The sequence below is a fragment of the Theropithecus gelada genome, chromosome 12, assembly GCF_003255815.1.
Source record: "Theropithecus gelada isolate Dixy chromosome 12, Tgel_1.0, whole genome shotgun sequence".
NCBI lineage: Eukaryota > Metazoa > Chordata > Mammalia > Primates > Cercopithecidae > Theropithecus > Theropithecus gelada.
Window position 1 is genome coordinate 89,919,653 of NC_037680.1, and position 26,261 is coordinate 89,945,913.

Here is a 26,261-nt window from a genome sequence, read left to right on the forward strand (position 1 = left end):
TTTAAACATGCCATACCATTGTCTCCTATCCTGTAAAGTTTCCACTGAAAAGTCTGCTGTCAGACATATTGGAGCTATATATGTTGTTTCTTTTCTCTTGCTGCTTTTAAGATCCTTTCTTTATTAGTGACCTTTGGGAATTTGATTATTAAATGCTTTGAAGTAGTCTTCTTTGGATTAAATCTGCTTGGTTTTCTATAATCTTCTTGTACTTGAATACTGATATCTTTTCTAGGTTTGGTATGTTCTCTGATGTTATCCCTTTGAATAAACTTTCTACCCTTATGTCTTTCTCTACCTCCTGTTTGCCTCCTGTTTACCTCCCTCCCTCTTACTCCATCCCTGCCTCTACCTTTTCTTTAAGGCCAATAACTCTTAGATTTGCCCTTTTGAGGCTATTTTTGTAGATCTCATAGGCATGTTTCATTCTGTTTTACTCTTTTTTCTTTCTCTGACTGTATTTTCAAATAGCCTGTCTTCAAGCCCACTAATACTTTATTCTGCTTGGTCAATTCTGTTGGCAGGAGGCTTTTATGCATTCTTCAGTTTGTCAGTTGAATTTTCAACTCCAGAATTTCTGCTTGATTCTTTTTAATTTTTTTCAGTCTCTTCATTAAATTTGTCTGATAGAATTATTAATTCCTTCTCTGTGGTATCTTGAATTTCTTTGAGTTTCCTCAAAACAACTATTTTAAATTATCTGTCTGAAAGGTTGCACATCTCTGTCTCTCCACAATTGGTCTTTGGTACCTTATTTAGTTTGTTTGGTGAGGTCATGTTTTCCTGGATGGAAATGCTGTGGATGCTTGTGGATGTTCATCATTGTCTAGGTATTGAAGAGTTAGGTATTTTATTGTAGTCTTCACATTCGGGGCTCCGCATCCTTCTTGGGAAGGCATTCCAGGTATTTGAGGGGACTTGGGTGTTGTGATCTAAGTTTTTGGTCACTGCTGCTGTATCTTCATTAGGGGTCACTCCAATCTCAGTAATGTTGTGGCTTTTGCAGTCTTTTAGAGGTACTGGCTAAGTTGTCTTGGATAAGATCAGGAAGAATTCTCTAGATTACCAGGTACAGACTTTTCCTTTACTTCCCCCCAAAACATGGGTGTTTCCCTCTCTGTGTAGAGCTGCCTGGAGCTGGAGCAGGGTTGATAGAAGCCACCCCTGTGGTCACTACCACTGAGACTGTGCTGGGTCTGACCTGAAGCCAGCACAACACTGAGTCTTCCCCAAGGCCCATTCACTGTAAATCACTGCCTGGGTAACTCCTTTGTTCACTCAAGGCCCTAAGGCTCTACAGTCAGCAGGTGGCCAGGCTTGTGTTCTTTCCTTCAGAGTGGCAAGTTTCACCCAGCCTAGGTGCATTCAGAGATGCTGTCTAGGAGCCAGTGCCTGATTTGTTAATCTTAAGAATCTACCTGGTGCTGTATTCTACTGCAGCTGAACTAGCTCCCAACCCTCAAGACAAAGTTCTTCCCACTCTCCCCTTTCCACAATCAGGGAAGTCTACCACCAGCGTGGGCCCATTGCAAATACAGCCTGGCTACCACCAATGTTCACTCAAGGGCCAAGGACTCTTCAGTCAGCTTGTGGTTGAAGCTGCCAAACCTGGAACTCTCCCTTCAGGACAGTAGTCTGCCCTCTGGCCCAGGGCAGGTCCAGAAATTCCATTTGAATGCAAAAGCCTGCATTCAGGGACCTCAAAGGGCCCGCTTGGTGTTCTACCCAACTAGGGCCAAGCTGGTACTTAATCTGCAAAAGAAAGTCTCCTTTACTCTTTCATTTCTTTTTCTCAAGCAGAAAGAATCTCTTCCCATGGCCACCACACCTCTCTGTATGTGCTAGTTCACACCTGCAGCCAGCTTGTCTCTTGAGTCTCATTCACGACCCACGGCAAGTAGTGCCTGGCTACTGTTGCTGATTATTTAGGACCCAAGGACTCTTTAGTCAGCAAGTCATAAATCCTGCCTGGACTGGGTTCTTCCTTTCAAGGTGGTGGGTTCCCTTTTGGCTCAAGGAGTTTCTAGAAATGTTGTCTGGGAGCTAGGGCCTAGAATGGAGGCCTCAGGACCCTGCTTGGTGCCCTACCCTACTGTTGCTGAGCTGGTATCTATATTGCAAGACAAAGTTCTCTTTACTCTTCTCTCCTCAAGTGGAAGGAAGGAGTCTCTCCTGGAGTTGTGAGCTGCACTGCCCGGGGTCAGGGGAGGTGTGGCACAAGCCTCACTTGATTGCCCTGGCTGTTATCTCACTAAGTCATGTGCTCCTTAAGTCCACTGGCTCTGAGCCCAGCATAGCATCAGAATTTCCCAAAGAATTACAGTCTTTGTGGTGTAGACTGCCTTTCAGGTTTATTTAGTACCCCAGAACCCTTTAGCCCGTGGTGGTGAGGCTTTCTGGAACTAGGTTCTGACTGCTGGGATGGGCAAATCCCCTCTTGCTAAGGCTGGTTTAAATGCTCCCTCTGTGGGTAATGGCTGAGTTCTGCCTGGTGTTGCTTTCTGCCATGATGATGCAGCACTATTTTCTAATGTAAAAGATTCCATAATCACTGAAGTCTTCCTCCCACAGGACAGAGATTTTATCTCCATGCCACTTGGCCACTGCCAGGGTATGGGGGAGGTGTGGTGTCAGCAACTCCAGACTGTCTTTTCTGCCTTCTTCAGTGCCTCTTTCAGCGATATGAAGTTAAAGCCTGGTATTGTGATTACTCACTTGATTTTTGGTTCTTATGAAGTTGCCTTTTTGTGTGAATACTTCTTCAGTTTGGTGTCCCTGCAGGGTTAATGATCGGAGGCTTCTATTCAGCCATCTTGTACTGCCTCCTTCCAAATTATTCTGCTTGAACTTTACAAATGTAATTTTACACTCTACCCATTTGTCAGGATTTTCTGTAGCCCCCAAATTTGCCTCATCTCACCACTATTGTGAATATCATAGCAGCTATCAGTAATAAACATCAGTGTTGAATTATATATAGCACTTTTGGAAAGAATTTTTGGGGTAGCAAAGATCCTCTTTCTTCATTGGATTTCTATGTAAATATTCTGTATATTCTGTGTAACCTGTTATATAACCATTACCAGCTTGGGAAAGAGAAGGCGAAAGGAAAACCTGCTGCTGAGTTTCTGTGGGTGAGAATAGATCTGCTTATTCAAATGGTCAGCAAACAAATTAGTGACTTCTTGCCAATATGAAGAAAATGACAGCACTCAAGAGATGATGATTCTTTTTTTTTTTTAATTTTATTTTTATTGAGCAGCACTTCATTCTGTAAAATAGAATTAGTATTCCCTATTCCTTGGTATTTTTAGGAAACTACCAATTATTTGATTTATTTTGTACCTGACTTACATGATATGATAGTTTTTATGGCTGTACCAGTTTCATTTGTTGATTGCTGAAATGTCTTCATTTTCTAGTTTTACGTCTGCTAAGATGTTCTGTCAGAGTACTACATACAGTTTGAGTATCTTTTATCCAAAAGATACTCAAATCCAAAAGGCTTAGGACCAGAGTGTTTCAGATTTTGGATTTTTTTTTCAGATATTGGAATATTTGCAAATATGTATCAATGATAATGACATTTGGAAAATATGGTTTAGTATTTTTCAAGTGCAAAGCTTGAGGATAGCCACCTGGGAAACACAGTCTCCAATAGAATGAGTGAGCATTCCAAAGTGGGGAAGTTAAGTTTTCACTTATATAGGCAGAAACAGAAGTTAACAGGTTTGCAACATTTTCCATACAAGGTCATTACGTAGTTTGTAACGATTTGATTGATTACAGCTTGCTGCATTCCAAGGAAGATTGCTTCGACATTTTGCAAGGAAGGGCAGTGTTCTAAAGGGGTCTGATCTCTGGTGGTATTCCATCTTTCCTAATCATTTTTAGGACAATAATGAAGACATTTAATCTATAATCAAAAAAGCAGAAGTTGCAGCTGCATGCTATGTGGCTCAGGCCACATAATCCCATTCCTCTCAAGCCTTAATAAATATAAAGTTCCAAAAGCTTTAGGTTTGGATTATTTAGTTTCACATATACACTAAGATCTCTTGGGACTGGGACCCAGTTCTAAACATGAAATTCATTTATGTTTCATATACACCTTTTACACATAGCCTGAAGGTAATTTTATACAGTATTTTAAATAATTTTGTATATAAAACAAAGTTTGTGTTAAGTACTTGCATGTGGAAATTTTTACCTGTGGTGTCACGTTGGTGCTTCAAAATTTGTGGCTATTGGAGCATTTCAGATTTTGGATTTTTGGATTAGGGATTGCTCAACTTGTACTTTAGGTTTTGAGGGCCATAAGGACTCTGTGGCTACTAGTCAACTGTCTCATGTAGTGCAAATGCATCCAAACATAATATGTAAACAAATGGGCATGGGCATGCTGTGCTCTAACAAACTTTATTTGTAAGAACTGTTAGCTAACTCCTGATCTAGTTGATAGACTGACTGACTTCCATATGGAATAGTAGTGTAAGCTCCTTTTGTCAGTAATTATTTCCTCCATAGTGTTTCTAAAAGTCATGGTACTAAAATTATTATATTTCTTTTAAAATGATAATTAAAAGGATTAAAAGGTCCATGCATTCTTTTTTCTTTTTTTTGGTTAACATGCTATGTGCTATTGAAAGGGCAAACCTACCTTCTTACTATCCTTTAGGCAATCCAGTCACACTCCTGCTGCAGGGCCTTTGCACTTACTGATGCAGATACAAACCAGAACATAAGACATTCTGCCTCTTTGTCTAGATTTATGCTAAGATAACAGTTTTATCAGTGACATCTTCACCACCCTAAATACGTAGCAACCCAGCTTCACATGAATACTTGTCCTACACCTGGTTCTATCTTAAATCCTCTACTTTCTCCCCACCCCAAGGTACTTAGTATCATCTATCATAGTATATGTTTTTTATTTAGTTACTCATATTCTGCCTCCATCCACTTGACTAATAGATATGAGGATAGAGATTTGTTTGCTTTCATCTGCTTTATCCCCAGTAATTAAAATATTAATGGTTCCTGGCATATAACAGTCAACAAACGTTGTTGAAAAAAAATGAATGGATGAATGAATGAATTGAAGTCTTATCTATATCGTTAATTAATGCTCTGATGTTTTCAAAATAAATAAATGCACATTTAAATTTCAGGAATGGAAAACAGTTCTTCCTTCAAAGCCTGCAGTACCTGAAGTAATAGAAGACTTTCTCTGCAATTTCTTGATCAAAATGGGAATGACCAGAACTCTTGATTGCTTTCAGTCTGAATGGTAAACAATTATGTAGATAAATAGTTCTCTTAAAATTCTAACATTTAACTTGTACACTTTTAAGTGTCTTGACTTTGAAATGACTCAGCCTATGAAAAATGACTAGAAACTTTTCCCATCTCCAGCCCTGAAACCACAACACACACACACACACACACCCCCCCCCCCCAGAATAGCAATTGCAAAGACATTTTTATTAAACATCTTTCCCAAATATTTAAGTTTAAGTAATTTTCAAAAAATCAAGAAACTTGAATATCTCCTGGAGTTATAAAACACAAAGATACTTTATGAAAACATTTCCTAGTATTTTTGAATAATTATTGAGAGTATTTCCTGTATTTAGACATTATGCTAAACAGTACTGCTTTACTTGCTTGTTTTATTTATAGTGTAATGGCTTGTCTTTTTCTACTCACATAGCTGATTAATTATATTTCTAGGAATATTCTTCATTTAGAAGTAAGTGGAATTGTATTTTGAATATCACTTAAACACAAGATTTTCTTGTTATAATTGAAAATTTTAATAACTAGTTATGAAAATCAGCAGGTGTACCCTTTGTACCTTTATTCCTTTGTACAATAATAATGTCACCAGGCATATTTTCCATTTCCTGACATTGTTTAAATAAATTTATTAAATGATTAGATACGAAAATATATTTGAACTTTAATAGCTATTGCATATTCTAGAAAAGGGGATTAATATATCTAAAGATGTTTATAGTTAGGACTAATTCCTAATTTTAAATAAATTTGCAATGTATGGATAATTTGCAATTTTTACTCATCCAGCTGTGGTATAAATTTTTATTGTTTGCTTTTTTTGGTTCTCATCTTCTGATAACATTCTCGTAAGAGCAATCAGTTTCATTATTTTAAATTGCACACTAACATTAATAAATTTTATGAGAATTATTTTTCATTAATACAGTCTAAGAAAAACAAAGTTCAGTGGAAGAAAAATAATGCTACTTCTCTTAAATTTAGAAATTATGTGAATTATTTTAAATAATTTTTAATAAAAATATCCCTAAGAAATATAATTACAAATGTTCTAGAAAATGTATGTTTTGTAAAAGTAGGTAGATGATTAATGTACAGTGCTAATAAAGTGAAAGATTAATATGATTCATTTAACTTTCTGTCTTCCAACAATGTGTGTTAGGACATGTGATGCTTATATGTTGGGCCAGTCCAAAGTGTAAAATGATTGTCTTAGAATAGTGTGGATCCAAGTATACTGTTAACAATCTGGTGACTATTGTCATATTTTCCTTTTAGATTTAGCAATTTGAATTCATGAGATGAAACTTCAGGAAACTAAGATTAGTGTTAGTATTAGGATTTAAAGTCTTCCCAAGCTAGGCATACTAGTCATAAGATAAAATTGGTATAACGTATCTCTTTATGAGTTTAGAATATTGTGGTTCAGGTAATTTTATCCTTATCCCTAGCTGCCAGTTTGCAATGAGATTACATTGTATTGAATACCTTATTTCATATGAAACATTTTTTATTTTGATTAGAAAACTTTACCTATTCTACATAGTAAAATTATAGGAAAATTAAATGTATTATTTTTTATCATTTTTACCACAGGAGAAAACACTTAGAATATATAATTGCTATGAATTCACTTAATCTTTCAAAACATGACCAAACAGAGATTTTCCTTTGTTAGTTTGTTAAAATAAGCAAACAAACAAAACACTGGGCAGTAAAATTTGACATAGGTTCTTTCACTCCTCAAGCGGAAAATGCAATGAATCCTTTAAATCCAGGGTTAGAAAACTAAGATCCTTGGGCCAAATCTGGCCTGCCTCCTGATTTTTAAAATAAAATCTTATTGAAACACAGACATGACCTTTCTTTAGGTATTGTATATGGCTACTTTCACTCTGTAAAAGCAAAGTTAATTAGTCACAACAGGGGTGATGTGGCCTGTAAAGATAGTTTTGGAGTTTTGTCAGAGATAGTTTATTCTCTGACCCTTTACAGAAAAGAGTTGCCAGAATGTAGTAGGAATTTGTTCTATGAACCACGAAAAATTTCCATTGCGGGTTTAGTCAGTACTTCAATTCTATTTGTATGCCTATTTTAGAATTATCAATGGACAACAATAATTTCTCAGGGGTGAGAAATTAAAGAAGAAATTAAAATGGAGAAAATATGGTAATCTAATTCCAGTACCTGTACCTGAGCATATGTCATCCATCTGTCTTCCTACACTGACTGTTCCCCTATTAACATTGTCAGAACTACTCACCCTAAAGATACATTCCTACTCTTTTTTGCCTTTCACTACCACTTCTTTTTAAACCGTTTTTCCCTTTCCAGCCAATGTTTTGAAAACAAAGTTTAAATTTTTTTTCTTTCTTCACCTTTTTACTTCCTATTCAACACTTGGTTCTCTCCAGTTTGGCCTGTTCGCACCATTTCACTGAAGGTAGGGTGGTAATGAAAGTGCTATCAAAAGTAATAGTACAATTATTTATGACACTTAATTACTAATTTAATTTTTTTGTAATAATGGAAGAGTTTGCAAATTAAGAGTATATTTCATTAATTTGCATGAAATATATTTTACAGCTTTTAGACAATAAAATTTATCATAACATTTAATCACTTAAATGTGAGCAGTACAGTTACAACTTTCTGGGGATGGTTAAGTTTTAAAGCCAGAGCCTAGAATTAAAATTACCCTTGATATAGCCCTTATGTTGCCCAAGTATGTACAGGAAATATGTGTGGTGTTGTGTATACATTAATGACTCCCAGTGAACACTACGCAAATATTTGTTCCTTTGTAATTTAATCTTATTGCTGTTTCTTCAATTGGTGAGGTCTTGGCTTCTTGTTATATGTCCCATAAGAATATTTTTTCCCTAGTCATTATTAAGTTAAACACAGGAATGTAGTGACTCTTCTACATAACATAAAAGTTAGCAAAAGCTAATTTTTGCTGTGTTAAATTATGATAAATTTGACCACTGTAAATACATCTGCACAGATTTATGTACTATGATATTAAGGCAACCTTTTAGGTGAGTATTAAAATTTTTAAAACAAAATATCATGTTTATTAAATATGAGGGATTTAAAAATATTTAAGAGGGTGAAGGCTTAGGCTTATTACTCAGAAATGTACTTTGTATCATTTTTATTGATATAGTATATTCTCATGCATTATTTCATTTACTTCTCCCAACAACTGTATGGAGCAGGTAGCCACAGCCATATTTCTATTTTAGGGATGAGGAAAGGGGATAGGGAGATTAGGAACTCTCTTCAGTGAGTGTCACCAAGTCATAGCCAGTAAGTGGCAGAGTCAACCTAGGAACATACTGATCTTAAAGACCAGTCTCCTAACCACAAGGCTATATTGTGCAATTATACAAGAGAATCTTGGAAAAAATTAATAAAGGTGCCTTTTGGTTTGGCTGGATACTAAAAGGACTTAAGAAAATACTAATTTAGAATCCAAATTTGTGCCTATTTTCTATATTGGTTTGAAGAATCATGGGGCCAGTAATAAACATTTCAACTGTGCTATATTTTTCCTGAGAGGGACTGTCTGGTTCTAAGTGATAGTCACGACAGTGCTGGGGATTCTAACATCCTCAGTTTGTACAGTAATTAAAATAATTTTGTCTATGTTGGTAATATATTTCCCTAAATATGAAAACATGGGGGAAAAGTTCTCATTGTAGGCTTCTTATAAGGAGATTATAATCTAGATGACCTTTCCTCTGTCTTTTACCTCCTATGCCTTGGGTGCCACCATGAGGGAAAAATAATCCTTATTCATCTGACACCATTTATATGTTTACTGGAATTCTGTCATAATATTCATCATTTATGGCATTGGGTCTTAAATGCATTTGGTATGTAGACAAAATTTTATGAAATTTCTATGCACTTTCTCCCTGAAATTCATATATATTCTCCATCTCTACATAATTCTAAGTAGTTTATGGATCTCCTGGTAAATATTAAGAGTATTAATGCAATTTTATTAGTGATAATTTATTGGCAATTTCATTGAGAGCAAATTATATTTCAAATCTCTTAATAGTTATGGCAGTCTTCTTTCCCACCTGAACACTTTTCAGTCTTACTTTAAGAGTGAGTGAAAAAGAAGAAAGAAATAAAAAGTCAGGATATTTCTTAAAACAAAAGAACAGATACATGCAAACTGAAGCAAACCACAAAAATATTATGTATGAGAATTCAGATTTTATTGAGAAGTATACTTCTGTAGTTTGTGCATTAAGATTCCTAATTACTTGTATTATTATCTAAAAATGAGCCTAAAGTCATCTTTCATATTTTTATATGGATGGCAGAAAATTTACCTGATAATTTTTGAATATCCTGAGATATATACTATGTAATAAATGTTGTATTTGGATTTGTGCTTCTTTTATCACATATTATTTTATTTATAGCATTTAATTTAGAGGAAAAACTATTAAATCACTTTTTTCCTCATAGAAAATTTCTCTAGTGGTTTTCCCACATTAAATAAAGCAAAGTGCTGAAAATCAATTTTATGGTCAGAAAAAGCTTGTGATCTAATACTTCAATCAATCCCTATGTCTTCTCTTCTGAGATAAGTATAAATCATATTCCTAGTACAGATGACGTACTGAATTTGTGATTCAATTGATACTTATTTCCTGTTTTATAAATTGTGGCAAATATGATGGAATATTGATTCAATTATCTTAATCTTCAGGATATTCTATGGGGGGGTCCTCTTGCACTTTTTTTTTAGAAAAAATCGTATATCACACAAAATATGTGACTTTATAAATATGTAACATTAAATTATGATTTTGAAACTACTGATAATTTATAATTTTTAGCTCCAGTATTTAGCTCATCTAGAGCAAGCTTTGTAGGGATTTATTAATAACTTTATTACTTGAAATATTTTTCTATGTTCAAATTGGTTTTTTTTAACTTTATTGATTTCCATACACAGTGATTAAAATTGTAATTATTTACAATCTACAATTGATTCTCTGATGTTGCTTCTTATTTCACTGAGAAAATACAAGTTTTACCTCTCCCACCTCCCTTTTTACCACCCCGCTGCCTCTGGCCTCCAGTGTTCTCTTCTCTCGCAGACTCTAATGTTACCGGAAGCCAGCTCTCATCTTGTCTGCTTGATACCAGCCCCTCTCACTGACTTAAGGATACTACTCTTGTAATCATCCCTCTTTTACCTCTATTGTCAGTTTTTTTCCCTCTTTGCTGGGTCATTCCCATAAGCATACAGATGTACAATAATATCTCACATTTTAAAAAAGGAAGAGAAGAACCACCCTAGATTTCGTATCTTCTTCTAAGTTCATCTTGATTCCCTATGCTCTGCTTTAGAGCATATCTCCTTGAAAAAAGTTTGTTGCCACTTCCTCATTTCCTAGTCTCTCGGTCATCCTCTCAGTTTGTCTTTTGTCCCCATGACTCTATTGAAAACTTCCTTTTTTTTTTCAATAGTGACGTTCACAGTGCCAACTTCAGTGATTGATTCTGAGTATTCTTTTCAGACTCCTGGCAGCATTGGTCACTGTTGTTCATTTCTTCCTTTTTAGAACACTTTCTTCATTTGCCCCCGGGCACAACTCTGAGATTCTCCCTCTATTTCACAGGCCTCTCTTGCTTAGTCTTTTTTGGTAGTGTTTTCTTTTCTCCTCAACTTGGAAGCAGTAAAGTGTTTATGGCTCACTCCTAGGACCTCTTCATTTCTTTCTTTACTTTCATTTCTCACTGCCTAGCTGGTCTCTTTCAGTCTCATGACTTTAAATAGTATCTGTAATGTTGATTACCAAATTGCCCACCCTTTTTTCCGGAACTCTGAATTTGTATACTCAATGTTTATTTTCACTTAAATGTCTGCTAGGCATGTTACATTTAACACGAATGGAACAATCCCTTAATTACTCCAACCACTCTGCTCCTCCTGCATTTGTCCCCACTTAGTAAATAAATGGCTATCTGTTGCTCAGCCTAAAACCCTGGAGTCGCACTTGCCTTCTCTCATTTACCAACACCTGACAGTTGATCCATCAGATAGTCCTGCTGGCCCCACCCTGACAGCATTTCTAGAAGGTACTTACTTCTCATAATCTCCAGTGCTACCAACTTCCTTCAAGCCACGATGCTCTCTCCTTGACTATTGCAATAGCCTGCTAACTGGTCTCTCTGATTCTATGCTTGCTAGACTAATCCCTTTAAAACATAAATCTGGTCAGTGTCACTTGTCTCAAAACCTTCCTATGGTTTACTTCTGATTCAGAGTAAAATTGCTTTCCTCACCATGGCTCCCTGATGTTTTCCTGACTCATCTTTCACCACTCTCTCCTTGGTCACTTAGTTGGCTTCAGTTCCAGGCACTCCAGGTACCCTGGCTGTTTGTTGTTTCTTGTAGTTGCCAAGCACTTCCTTGGTTCAGGGCCATTGCATTTACTTTTCCATCTGGCCTAGCTGCTTCTCTCCCAACTATCCACATAATACAGTCCCTCATTTCCTTTAGATCTCTGTTCAGGTATCACTTTGTCAGTCATATTTGTCATTCATGCCCACCCTATGTAAAACAGCACAAGCACCGCCATCAGTGTTTCCACCTCACACTTCCTGTATCTTTTCGCCATCTTATTTAACTTCATAGAACTCATCACCCTCACCACTAGAATGGAAACTCCATGAAATAGGGACTTAGACATTTTTGTCAATTTTACTGTTGTCTAGACCAGTGCCTGGAACATAGGAGATGTTCTGTTATTATATTTTATATACCATGATGGCATTGGTACCTAGAAGTCATATTTTATTCTAAAATATATCATGAATGTTGGACATTTTAACTTATAAATGTAACACTGCAAGTAATTACTATAATACTCCCTGAGACTTAACTTTTTGAATTGTACATAAATTAAGCCAATTTGGCAGAAAGAAATGACATAAACCCTTTTGTTTGATTTTATCCTAGGTATGAATTAATACAGAAAGGAGTGACTGAACTTAGAACTGTTGGGAATGTTCCAGATGTCTACACCCAGCTTATGCTTTTGGAAAATGAGAACAAAAATTTAAAGAAAGATTTGAAGCACTACAAACAAGCAGCTGAGTATGTTACTTTTTAAATGACATTTTCTTATTTTTCTTTTGGACTAAATAAAAAGAGTTGAATGAAGTTGATTATATGTAATGTACCAGAGCCTTAATTTTGGAAAACTGGATTTTTCTAGTTGTAAAAAATGTGAGAGGCTTCACTACCAAATTAATTAAACAGATGATCAGAACTATCATAATGTAACTTACCAACAAGAAGGGAATGCAGGGAGTTGTTTAGGAGATGGTACATTTGTTATATCACTTCCTTATGTATTTGATAGTCTTTTCATGGTTCATAACATTTTCTCCTGTAAAGAGACTAATTTCTGAAATAATAATTAAATTTATAGAAAGCCAAGAGGAAAATGCTAGTTTATTCCTAGTAGAGGAGTTTCAGTATTTGAAAATTCTCCAGAAGGAATAATATAAACTGTGGACTTTGAGTGACAATGATATGTAGGTTCATCAGTTGTTAACAAATGTACCTGTCTGTTGTGGGCTGTTGATAATGGGGAAGGCTGTGCATGTGTGGGAGTAGGAGGTGTATGGGACATCTCTGTATCTTCTAATCAATTTTGCTATGAAGTTAAAACTGCTCTAAAAATAAAGTTTATTAAAAAAATAAAGAGAATTATCTACTGTTTTCCATACAGGTTGAACTAATTTACATTCCCACCAACCATGTATGAGTGTTCTCTTTTCTCCACATTCTCACCGACATCTGTTATTTTTGACTTTTTAATAATAGCTGTTCTGGCTGGTGAAAGATGCTATCTCATTGTGGTTTTGACCTCAGCCCAGCAATTCCACTACTGGGTATCTACCCAGTTGTATAAAAATTCCACCCACACTCTTACATTTATTGCAGCACTATTGATAGTAACAAAGTCATGGAATCAACCTAAGTGTCCATCAGCAGATGATGGGATAAAAAATGTGGCATTTATATACAATGGAATACTATTCAGCCATAAAAATGAATGAAATCAGGCCTTTTGCAGCAACATGGATGGAACTCGAGGCCATCACTCTTAGTGAAATGACTTAGAAACAGAAAGTCAAAAACCACATATTCTCACTTATAAGTAGGAGCTAAGCAATGAGTACATATGGACATACAGAATGGAATAATAGATACTGGAAACTCTAAAAGGTGGGAGAGATGGAGGAAAGTAAGGGATGGGTAAAATATCCCCTACTTGGGTGATTGGTACACCAGATGCCCAGATTCATCACTATGCAATATATCCATGTAAAACAACTGCACTTTTACCCCTAAGTCTATAAAAATAAAAATATTTTTAAAAGAAAACATAAACTATCCATAATTTCACCACCCAGGGCCAGCCACTTACCGTTTTGTTGAATAGCAGCCTTGACTTTCCTCAATGCATATATATTAATGCATATTTATGAGTAACTTTTAAATATAAACTGCACTAATACCATATTTTGTAAGTTCTTTTTTCATTCAAGAGTACATGATTAATATATTTTATGAAAATAAATTTTATTCTAACTTAGAATTACTGAAAGGAAACCTTTGTTTAGTAATTTCCTGGCATAAATTTATTCATAGAAGAGAAGCCAAATCTCTCCACACCTTTCTTTCTACAATTGATGGAAGGCATGCAATTCCTGGTGAACAGTTTTAGGTAAACAGCCAGTGTTATTCTGACAAAGAATATGTGAATGCATTAATTTGGGGTGAATCTGCTCATCTGAGGCAATGTTATATGGAAAAATCAATGCCCAGATGTGAAGCAGAGTTCATATTTTATTTATTAATTCATTTTTATTAAATATAGTTAAAAAGAGGGCCTTTCTCACTTAAAGAGGCATATTAAAACCCAAATTAGATTAATAGGAACATAATAAGATTTTTGATAAGTTTAAAGAAACATGACTTTTCATTAAGAAGCAGAGAAAACATTTAAAATAAGCTCTTACTTGTGAACGATGGCAGTAAACAATTTGTATGATATCATTTATTCAAGTATTGTCCGTACTTGTAGAAATGTTTTTGCAAGGTATATAAATTTTGTATTATCTATGGATGTAATGTACCATTTAGAATTTTATATTTTACATTAGAAGTGTATGATGATTCTGAAGAATATATTACTAGAACCAGTGTTCTCTCTATTCTTTGTTCCCTTTCTCAAAAGTGTTTTGTACTATTTGCCCTGATGCTCACTATGATTTTGTATATTCATCTAATGGATTCACTGGGAATTTGATACAGCGTATTTCTCACAGTGCTGCCTGACACACTTTCAGTTCCTGATCTCCTTTGAATTATTGCTTGAGTTTGCTAATTTTCTGTTAAATAGATCAAAGCAGCCTCTTTATGCCATAAGTTTAGCTCCAGTGACATTGAATAGTCATTTTTAAGTACTGGTCGTTTATTGAATATTATGTTTAATAGCAATAATATAAAAAAACATATTACTCATGCAGATTATTAATGTTAAAAGAAGCCAGGATTAAAATGCATCACTCAAATAAAACATCTTGTCTCACTAAAATATCAGATTATTGTTTCAATTTTAACAGTTCGTGACTGTTTCTCAAATCTATCTCATTCAATAGAACTTAAAATCGAAAAAGTTAGACAAGGAACATTTGTGTTTGCTTTACTCTACTTGACATGGAAGATTTGAAAGGAAGCTGCCTGATCCTTAGATGCTTAATCTTTATTTTACTGAGTGGATATTAAGCATGGTGTGCTTTCACAGCACATTTTAGTAAAATGCTTCCTTATAACCTGGTTCTACTGATACATTCTTAAAAAATGGAGAATGAAGTTTTGTTCCATTTTGTCAGTAGTTTTTTGTTATACTTAATAATTGTACATACATTTATACATTTGATAATTGTACATGTGATATTTTGATACATATGTATCAAATACATTTGTACATATGATAATTGTACATGTGTTATTTTGGTTACATATAATGTGTAGTAATCAAATCAAGAGTATTTAGGATATCGATCACCTCAAACATGATTTTTTTGTGTGTGTTGGGAACATTTTAAATCTAACTATTTTAAAATAGATGATAAATTATTGTTAACTGTAGTCACCCTACTGTGATATTGAACATTAGAACTTAACCCTTCTATCTGTTTGTATCCATTAACCAATTTCTCTTTATCTCCCCTTTCCACCCTACATCCCCCGCATACTTCCCAGCCTCTGATAATTATCATTCTCCCTGCTACCTCCATGAGATCAACTATTTTAGCTCCCATGTGAGTAAGGACATGCAATATTTGTCTTTCTGTGCCTGGCTTATTTCACTTAACATAATGATCTCCAGTTCCATATATGTTCCTGCAAATTATAGGGTTTCATTCTGTTTTTAAAAAATGGTTTAATAACATTCCATTGTGTATATGTGCCACATTTGATTTATTTATTCTTCTGTTGATGGATACTTAGGTTGATTCCACATTCTTGGCTATTGTGAATAGTGCTGCAATAAAGTTTTGAAAAAAGTTTTCCAAACTACGTCTGTCATGCTACCAGCCTGCTCCAAATGGTAATGTTTAATCATCTAGGTTTTTCAATTTGACTTCTGAGGATAATTTTCAAATAGCAAGTAGTGACAAACATGAGATTCCCTTTATTGAACTTGAGCTAATGTTTATATTTTTAGGATTAGGATATTTCTTAAGGCAAAATAATTGTAGATATAAAACACTTTTCTAATAATTTTTAATACACAAAAAAGTCAGGTTGCAGATATATATTATTCTTGATTATACTAATAGCATTTAGTGATGTATCTCTAGAAAAATCAAATAAATGATACAGCTATAAAATTAATATTTATCTGGGGGAAAGTTGCCATGAAAAGAGTACTGATCTTAAAGTTCAAATACCTCGCTTCTAATACTCTGTTACTTATTAACTCAGTTTGCTGAATTACTCCCAGTTTTCTTATTGTTAACCTGGGAATCATTTTGCATAATGTTCTTAATTTCTATGGAATAATGTGATAATTAAATGAGACAAGCTATGTTAAAGAGCTTTGTAAATCACAAAGTGCTTTGAAATGTCAGCTATTATCAATAACTCTAAACGCTGTCATCTCTAGGTTTTTATTAATCACATCATTAGTATTTTTTAAATTCAGCAATGATGAAGCATGAAGAAAGAAATGAAAGGAGAAAATATTTCACACTAAACTATCATTTGAATTGCCGTAATTAAAGCAGGCAATTGTCATTTTCTCTGTTGTCAACATTACCAATTTTTGACTACAGGTTTTCTCTGTGCCATCTATAAATATAGATTGTCTATCTTCCAAAATATAAAGTTGGGAAATAATTATTGAGAACATTTCTGTATAGATGTTTTTATGGAGAAAATGATCTTATTAAAAGTTTATAGTTCCATTGGAAGTACAAGTATTTCCCATACTGGATATTGAGGAAGAATGTTTTTCTCAGAAAAGGAGAACATAAATTTTCTATCGAAATGTAGACCTATTGTTATTTTAAATGCAGAAATCTAAAGTTGCATTTAAAGCAGGTGACCACAGTTGGAGAGATTTGGTGGTTGAACGAAGATTATAAAACATCACTTAGAATTATGTCTTTCACAGTTTAGACACTATATTCATAAACCTTGTTTTATTTGGTAGTTGTCATGCCAAAAGATTTACTTTGGTCTGAAGTTTATAAATAACTATTATGAGTTTTATTAATTACAACCTTTTTGCTTGATCTTCTTGCCTATTTTAACTAGCATTTTATGTCTTCTTCCCACAGTGTAGGCAATGCAAAAAAAAAAACAAACCAAAAAACTTGTTTGGATGATTGATTCCTAAAATCACCATTATACTTGAACTTGAACATCTTGCAATCTGGCTTCCATTTCACTTTTTCTTAATTGGCCTTGGACACCAGAGAACTGTTTGACACCCAAATTTAGCAGTCTTTTTTTTTCCATTTGTATATCCTGTTTTTTATTCCTATCTTCCCTTAGCATCTGTGACATCATACTGTGCTGCCCCTCCTACCTTAGTGACAGGCTTCTTTTCCTTAACTCCAAACAGTTGACACTTTTTAAGTACATTAGGATAACCATTGACTACATGTGAATATTGACAAATACAACTTACATTAGGTAGTGGTAAGTGCTATGAAGAAAATAACATGCGTAAAGGAGACAGACGAGGTGCTGTTTTATGTAGGATTGGTAAGGGGTGGGACAGGGGGCAGGGAAGCACATCAGAAACCTGAAGAGACTGAGGGAAAAAGCCAAGTATAAACTTGGGAAAATGGAATTCCAGGCAGAGGAAATAGGAAGTATGAAGAGCACATGGTGGAGACAGGTTGGCTTGTTAGAGGATTAGCAAGGAGGCTATAGTGGCTCTAATCAGTGGGTTAGTGGTAGAGGCCTTTGCTAGAAACTTGCTTTTTCCCCCAGGTGGTATGTGAAGCTAATAGTTTTGAGCAGAAGCATGTGAACAGGCTTCTGCTTGGAAAAATGCTCAATGTTACTAATTGTCAAGGAAATGCAAATCAGAAGTAAATGAGAAATTGCCTCATACTTTTCAGGATGGCTATTACTAGAAAAAAACAATAGGCCAGGCTCTGTGGCTCATGCCTGTAATCCCAGCACTTTGGGAGGCCAAGGTGGGCAGATCACAAGGTCAGGAGATTGAGACCATCCTGGCTAACACGGTGAAATCCCATCTCTACTAAAAAATACAAAAAATTAGCCAGGCGTGTTGGTGGGCGCCTGTAGTCCCAGCTACTCGGGAGGCTGAGGCGGGAGAATGGCATGAACCTAGGAGGCAGAGCTTGCAGTGAGCTGAGATCACGCCACTGCACTCCAGCCTAGGCGACAGAGCAAGACTCAAAAAAAGAAGAAAAACATAAACAATAACAAGTGTTAATGTGAATGTGGAAGAATTGGAACCCTTGCACATTACCAATGAGAATGCAAATGGTACAGTCACCACTGAAAACAGAATAAAGGTTCCTCAAAAAATTAAAATTCAAACTACCATATGATCAAGAAATCCCATTCCTGAGTATTTATTTGAAGTGAATCAAATTGAACCAGGATCTCAGGCAGATATTAGCATTCCTATGTTCATTACAGCATTATTCACAACAGCCAAATTATAGAAACAACCTAAATGTTCACTGACAGATGAATAGGTAAAAAAAATATGGTGCATTCATGCAATGCAATACTACTCATCCTTTAAAAAGAGGGAAATTCTGTAATGTGTGAGGACATGCATGAACCTTGAGGACACTACGGTAAGTGATATAAGCCAGTCACAGAGGGGTGATTACTGCATGATTCCCCATATATGAGATATCTAATATGGCAAAATTTATAGAATCAAAGAGTAGAATGGTGGTTTCCAGGGGACGAGGGGAGAGGAAGATGGGGCACTACTAATCAAAGGGCATAAAGTTTTAGGTAAACAAAAATGAATGCTACAGATTTGTTATGTATCATTGTACTACAACCAACAATAGTGTATTGTACACTTAAAAATTTGTTAAGAGGGTAGATCTCATGTTACCTTCTTACTATATACTCAAAGAAAGTAAACAGTATAGACTAATGAACCTCATAGACCTACAGGATAATCAACACTCTACTTTTGTCATTCTTTTACTCTCACCCATTCCCTACACCTCAAGTTATTATATATTTTTTACAGTTTTTTTGTTATGCTTTATATACATTGAAATATATGTCTTAGCTATATAATTTGACAAACGTAAACTCTTAAACCTCCACACTTATGTCAAGGTAGAACATTTTTATCTATCCAAAAGTTTTCCTCATGTCCCTTCTCAGTTGTTCTGTGTCCTGGCAATCACTTTTCAGAAATTTTTCACTATAGATTAGTTTTGTTTGAGAATTTCATAAATGGAATCACACCATATTATTGTGTTTGGCATCTTATACTCAGCATAAAGTCTGTACAATGTATTATTTTTGCCTGTATCAGTAATTTGTTCCTCTTTATTGCTAAGTAGTACTCTGTTGTATAATGCATACTACAACTTTTTTATCCTTTTTCCATTTAGTTATTTCCAACAGTTGGTTATTAAAGATAAAACTGCTATGAACATTGAGGCACAAATATTTGACAGGAATATGTTTTCATTTCTTTTTTATAAAAGCTTAGTGGAAATTCTGGATCGGGGGATAGATGGATGTTTAACTCTGTATGAACTGCTAGTACATATTCCCACATTCAAGTTGGTCCATTTTGCTTTCTCAGTAGGAATACATGAGAATTCCAGTTGCTCCACACAGCTACTAACATTGAGTGTTATTAGTCTTTTCAATTGTAGTCATTTTTAACTGTTGTGTTGTGGCATCTTGTGTTTTTGATATGCATTTTCTGTATAACAAATGATATTAAACATAATTTTTTTTTGCTTTTTGACCATTCTAAAAAGCATTCTACAAAGCATTTATCCTGCTTTCTGTATGTTTATGTTGCTTGTTTGCTGAAGATATACTACTCATCCTTTAAAAATGACGAATTGTAATTGAATACAGTTGTAATTGAATTGTAAGAGTTTTTTGTATATTCTGGATACAAGTGCTTTGTTAGAATATTGTGAATATTTTCTCCCAGTCTATGGCTTGTGTCTTTAATTTATTAATGGTGTCTTTTGTTGAGCAGGTACTTTAAATTTTAATGAAGCATAGCTTATCTTTTTTATGGTATTTATTTTGACATTTTATTGAATATATCATTTTCTACTATAGGTAACAGATAATTCTGTTTTCTTCTAAAACCCTTAAAATATATATTTTTATTTCAGCATAGGATATGTTCTTAAGTTTTGTGCATCGTGTGAGGTAGAAACTAGAAGTTAATTTTCTTTACTATAGAAACACATAATTGTTCTGGCACCATTTCTTGAGAAAATTATCTTTAAGTCTCATTTAATATCTTTGGCACTTTTATTGAAAATCAGTTGACCATTTAGAATAATTTTGCCAATTTCCACAGACACAGGTGACGTAGGTGTGACATAGGATGGGGATTAAGTTGAAAATATAACTTGATTTTGGAAAAATGTGTGTGTGTGCGCGCATATCTATTTTTTGAGGGGGAAGAATTGATACTATCACAAGTTTTTGTCCTTCTATTTACATAGCATATCTCTCCATTTAAGTTATATTTAATACTTTATATTTATGAAGGAGCTTGAAATTTATGCCCTTCACATTTAATTATCTAATGTTTATATTTTGTTGTTGCATTTTGAGTTCCATATAATAGGGACTATGTTTTGTGTTCCCTATATCCCCAGGGCCTATCACTGTGCCTGTTACATAATAGGAGCTTAAGTGATTGTGTGCTATTAAACTTTTGGCTCTTTAGTTAAGCTTTTAATAATTTTTAGAGCAGTTAATTGGTGATTTTCGCCCCTTTCATGGCATTTATTTGGGGTAGGCATTATTTTCTTGGGAGTGTAACCAGTCTTTCCCCATTTTGAGTATTGTCTTCCTTTGCCAGGCTTTTACAGTAAGGAAATATAATGCAGACCAGAAAGGGTTTATTGAGAGCCCCGAAGAAAATAATACTGATTGGGATTACTAACAGGAAGATGAAAAACTACCATTTTAAAAATAATGAAATACTTCCTTTACAATCTGCCAGAAAATATAGGCATAAAGAAAACCATAATTACATGACAATTAATATTAAGGAAAAGTTAAGGTGATTTACTAAGGGGCCTTTATTTCACTTTCAAAATTTACTTCTATAAAAGGTCAAAGAGTACCCAGCTTTTGTGAAGACCCATTTAGTTTTAGACTTTCAGAAACAAACACTGTGAAAATAAAGATAATAATGAGGGTCACAAAATTTCATGCTTTAGTGTTTAAGTAATTGCTTGTTAAATTAAGAAGGTATTTTTTCTGGATATGGATATACTGCTTTCTTTTTTGGCTAAGATAATGAAAATTTTTCTCTAATCTGGTTGAATTCCATTTTGGCAGTCTAACAATTATTCCAATATAAAATTTAGTGGGTTAAATAAATTCATTTATAAACAATTGAAGATAATGGAATATTTGCTAATTATATAACTACTATTATCAGAAATTACTTTGATTCAGTTGTGCACGTAAGAAAAATATATGACAAAGATGGCCTACTCCGATGCAGGTAAACAAGAAAATGTGTATATGATTTACTTTGCCAGATGGTAACAGAATAATCCACTAAACTCGTTATTAAGTGATCATTCAAAAATACTTAAAACTGTTCAGTTAATAAAATTATTTTACCATGGATATTCACTTCAAAATATTTTTGAGCATACTATTAGATAATATTCATATCATATTGAAAATGGAGTTTTGGGGCAGTAATTTTATAGCACTGTAAGAATATCTGTACTTTAATGTTGCATAATTGAATTGTAGACTTTGATGTGCTGGTTTCCTGAAATGGAGAAGTTAGATAGTCATTGTACCATTTTATTAAGACAAAGCATGTGCAAATTGTTTTCTTTATGATGTACACATTTAAATAGAATGTTCCACTGAGTAACTCTTAACTTCGTTGTACTTGAAACAGAATGTCTGTTTGCTGTGTTTTTTTAAAACACAAAGATGCTCTACTAATGTGATGAGGAAATATTATATAGTTTAAAATATTAGTTGCTTATATGAATATTTTAAACTTTATTCTTTAGTACAACTTTTATTTTCCATTTATTAAGCAGATGGGCAGCAGGAAGGTCATAATAGGAGAGGCACCACCATGAAATGAATTTAAATTTTTTTACTGAATAGACTTCATTGTGCAAACAGAAAGCAAGTCCCTGAAAACCAATTTAATGGTCAGAAAAACTTTAAGGTCTGATACTTCAGTCAATTCCTATGCTTTGTTTCCTGGGATGAGCACAAATAGGCTTCTAATGTATATTTAAAAAGTGAGTTGATGCAATGCTGCACATTTATGGTTCTGTTTAAGAAATTTTGCAGCATTATTTCTTAAAGTATTTTTAACATGTTGTGGGTTTACATTTCACATAAGATAAAAATAAGCTCATTTACATAATTCAAGTGACTGAAATTAAGACAATGTAGTATACTCAAAATAGATATTCACAAAATTTTAAATTCATTTTTTAAAAGATACACAATGTTACTAATAATCACATACCCTAATATTTTTGGTCAATTAGAGGATATTTACTTACTGGCACACTGCTTGTAGGAAGATAAATTTACTGCTTAGAAGAATTGTGTGTGTCTCTTTTACTATACTAAATAGTAATATTATGAAATGATGATAATGATGATTATGAGTACAGAAACATTTATTGAGTAATTTAGTATTTTCGATGTGCAAGACAATATGTAAGCCACTTTACTAAAATATTTAATTGAATATGCTTTGAAGCTCATTATATGTCCATTGTGGAGGTGCTAAATTTGATATTTACAGAGGTTATGTAGATTAACAAGGTCACATTGCTATGAATAATTTCCTATATTGAATATGATATTATTATCATACTAGCATTGCTCCAGTGAAGTACCTGGATCTGTTAGCTGATTATAAAGACATAATATTGGATTTTTATCTACTGTTCTAAAACAAATATGGTATTTTTTTTAGATAAACTGATTCAACTTGACATGCTTTAGAGCTAACTTGTTTTGATAGCCCTATCAGGATATTCTGTACAATTCTTTTTTAAAAATATGGGGTTAAAATAAATGTTCAAAGATCTTGTTCATTATTCTTTTTGCAAATTATTTGAACAGATCCATTGATCCTTTTTCAGAACAATTGATCTCTTCTACACACAGCCTTTCTCCATACTTCTAATTGAAAATGGAATCATTTTCTAAATGAGAATTCAAGTGAGGTTCTTGTGCTTTCACAACAAAGTGTCAACTCAATCATTTATTTATTTTCCATTCACTCTACTTAAATTCTCTCCTCCTCTTCACTTAGTACTCGGTAAGGATGATGCCAAACAGTCTGCCATCTCAGGGAGATGGCAGAGAGTTTCTGTCTTTTTAGTCCATCTTCACTAGGGAGGTCTTGTGTACCTGAGCCTTAGGAATGAGGACTTTTCCTGTCTCTTTGTCTGTCCTCTGTGTTGTGGCCAAACTCTGCCTTCTATCTGTAGTTGGTCTTTGTAGGAGTTTCATACTACTACCTCAGGAGTAGGATACTTCTACTTGCTGTGAGAGAATATTAGGCCTAAGATGGTTACCTGTTGATTGGTTTGGCTGTGTCGCAACCCAAATCTCGTCTTGAATTCCCACATGTTGAGAGAGGGACCTGGTGGGAGGTAATTGAATCATGGGGGCAGGTCTTTCCCATGCTCTTCTCCTGATAGTGAATAAGTCTCATGAGATCTGATGGTTTTAGAAAGGGGAGTTTCCCTGCACAAGCTCTCTTTTTTTTTTGCCTGCCACCATCCATATAAGATGTGATTTGCTCTTTTTTGCCTTGCACCATGATAGTGAGGCCTCCCCAGCCAAGTGGAACTGTAAGTCCATTAAACCTCTTTTTCTTCCCAATCTCAGGTATGTCTTTATCAGCACTGTGAAAATGGACTAGTACAGTACATTGGTACCAGTAGAGTGGGCATTGCTGAAAAGATACCAGAAAATGTGGAAGTGACTTTGGAACTGGGTAACAGGCAGAGGTTGGAACAGTTTGGAGAGCTCAGAAGCAGACAGGAAAATGTGGGAAAGTTTGGAAAGAGATTTGTTGAATGGCTTTGCCCAAAATGCTGATAATGATATGGACAAAGAAATCCAGGCTGAGCTGATCTCAGGTGGAGATGAGGAACTTGCTGGGAACTGGAGCAAAGGTGACTCTTGTTACGTTTTAGCAAAGAGACTGGTGGTATTTTTCCCCTGTCCTAGAGATTTGTGGAACTTTACACTTGAGAGAGATGATTTAGGTTATCATCTGGTACAAGAAATTTCTAAGCATCAAAGCATTCAGGAGGTGACTTGGGTGCTGTTAAAGGCATTCAGTTTTAAAAGAGAAACAGAGCATAAAAGTTTGGAAAATTTGCAGCTTGATGATGTGATAGAGAAGAAAATCCCATTTTCTGTGGAGAAATTCAAGCCAGCTGCAGAAATTTGCATAAGTAATGAGGAGCTGAATGTTAATCACCAAGACAATGGGGAAAATGTCTCCAGGGCATGTCAGAGACCTTTGTGACAGCCCCTGCCATCACAAGCCCAGAGGTTTAGGAGGAAAAAATAGTTTTATGGGCTGGGCTTAGGGTCCCTCTGCTGTGTGCATTCTAGTGACTTGGTGCCCTGCATTCCAGCTGCTCCAGCCATGACTAAAAGGGGCCAAGGTACAGCTCAGGCTGTTGCTTTAGAAGATTGAAGCCCGAAGTCTTGGCAGCTTCCATGTGGTGTTGAGCCTGCAGGTGCATAGAAGTCAAAAATTGAGGTGTGTGACCTCTGCCTAGATTTTAGAGATGTATGGAAACTCCTGGATGCCCAGGCAGAAGTTTGCTGCAGGGGTGGGGCTCTCATGGAGAATCTCTGCTAGGGCAATGCGGAAGTGAAATATGGGGTGGGAGCCCCCACACAGAGTCCCTACTGGAGCATTGCCTAGTGGAGCTGTGAGAAGAGGGCCACTGTCCTTCATACCCCAGAATGTTAGATCCACCGACAGCTTGCACTGTGCACCTGGAAAAGCCACAGACACTAAACACCAGCCATTGAAAGCACCCAGGAAGGAGGGTGTACCTTGTAAAGCCACAGGTGTAGAGCTGCCCAAGACCACAGGAGCCCACCTCTTGTGTCAGCGTGACCTGAATGTGAGACATGGAGTCAAAGGAGATCATTTTGGAGCTTTAAGATTTGACTACCCTGCTGGATTTTGCACTTGCATGGGGCCTGTAGTCCCTTTGTTTGGGTCAATTTTTCCCATTTGGAATGGGCGTATTTACCCAATGCCTGTAGCCCCATTGTATCTAGGAAGTAACTAACTTGCTTTTGATTTTACAAGCTCATAGATGGAAGGGACTTGCCTTGTCTCAGATAAGACTTTGGACTGTGGACTTTTGAGTTAAGGCTGAAAAGAGTTAAGACTTTGGGGGACTGTTGGGAAGGCATTATTGTGTTTTGCAATGTGAAAATATGAGATTTGAGAGGGCCAAGTGTGCAATATGGTTGGCCCACTCAAATCCCATCTTGAATTCCCTTGTGTTGTGGGAGGGACCTGGTGGGAGGTAATTGAATCATGGGGGCAGGTCTTTCTGGTGCTGTTCTCGTGATAGTAAATAAGTCTCATGAGATCTGATGGTTTTAAAAAGGGAGTTTGGGAGGCTGAGGCAGGAGAATGGCATGAACCTGGAAGGCGGAGCTTGCAGTGAGCCAAGATCGTGTCACTGCACTCCAGCCTGGGTGACAGAGCGAGACTCCATCTCAAAATAAATAAGTAAATAAAAATAATAAAAAATAAAAATAAAAAGGGGAGTTTACCTGCACAAGCTCACTTTTTTTGCCTGCTGCCATCCACGTGAGATGTGATTTGCTCCTCCTTGCCTTCCTCCATGATTGTGAGGCCTCCCCTGCCATGTGGAACTGTAAGTCCATTAAACCTCTTTTTCTTCCTAGTCTCAAGTATGTCTTTATGCGCAGTGTGAAAATGAACTAATACAGCTGTCCATCTGCCAGGGGTAGAGAGTTTTTCTTTTACTTTTCCTTCACTTGCAAAGTATCTTTGCCTGTGCCTGTGTGTTGCCCTTTCCCCAGGGGCCTCAGAAGTAGGCACTGGTTTGTGCCTTTTCTGCACCACCCCTGGGTCCTGAAGCCCCCATTCCAGGCC

At 35.4% G+C, this 26,261-nt stretch overlaps 1 protein-coding gene across 3 annotated transcripts in view; it reads left to right on the forward strand.

Moving 5' to 3' along the window:
- The window catches only part of SPAG16 (sperm associated antigen 16), a 1,132,640-nt gene that overhangs the window by 21,694 nt on the left and 1,084,685 nt on the right, over nucleotides 1-26,261 (forward strand). For 2 of the 3 annotated variants that reach the window (XM_025405273.1, XM_025405272.1), the window contains 2 exons: nucleotides 5,172-5,290; nucleotides 12,296-12,433. In XM_025405273.1, the coding sequence (XP_025261058.1) occupies nucleotides 5,172-5,290; nucleotides 12,296-12,433 (257 nt within the window). The remainder of the gene's footprint in view (nucleotides 1-5,171; nucleotides 5,291-12,295; nucleotides 12,434-26,261) is intronic. The other variant, XM_025405275.1, reaches the window with a different exon arrangement.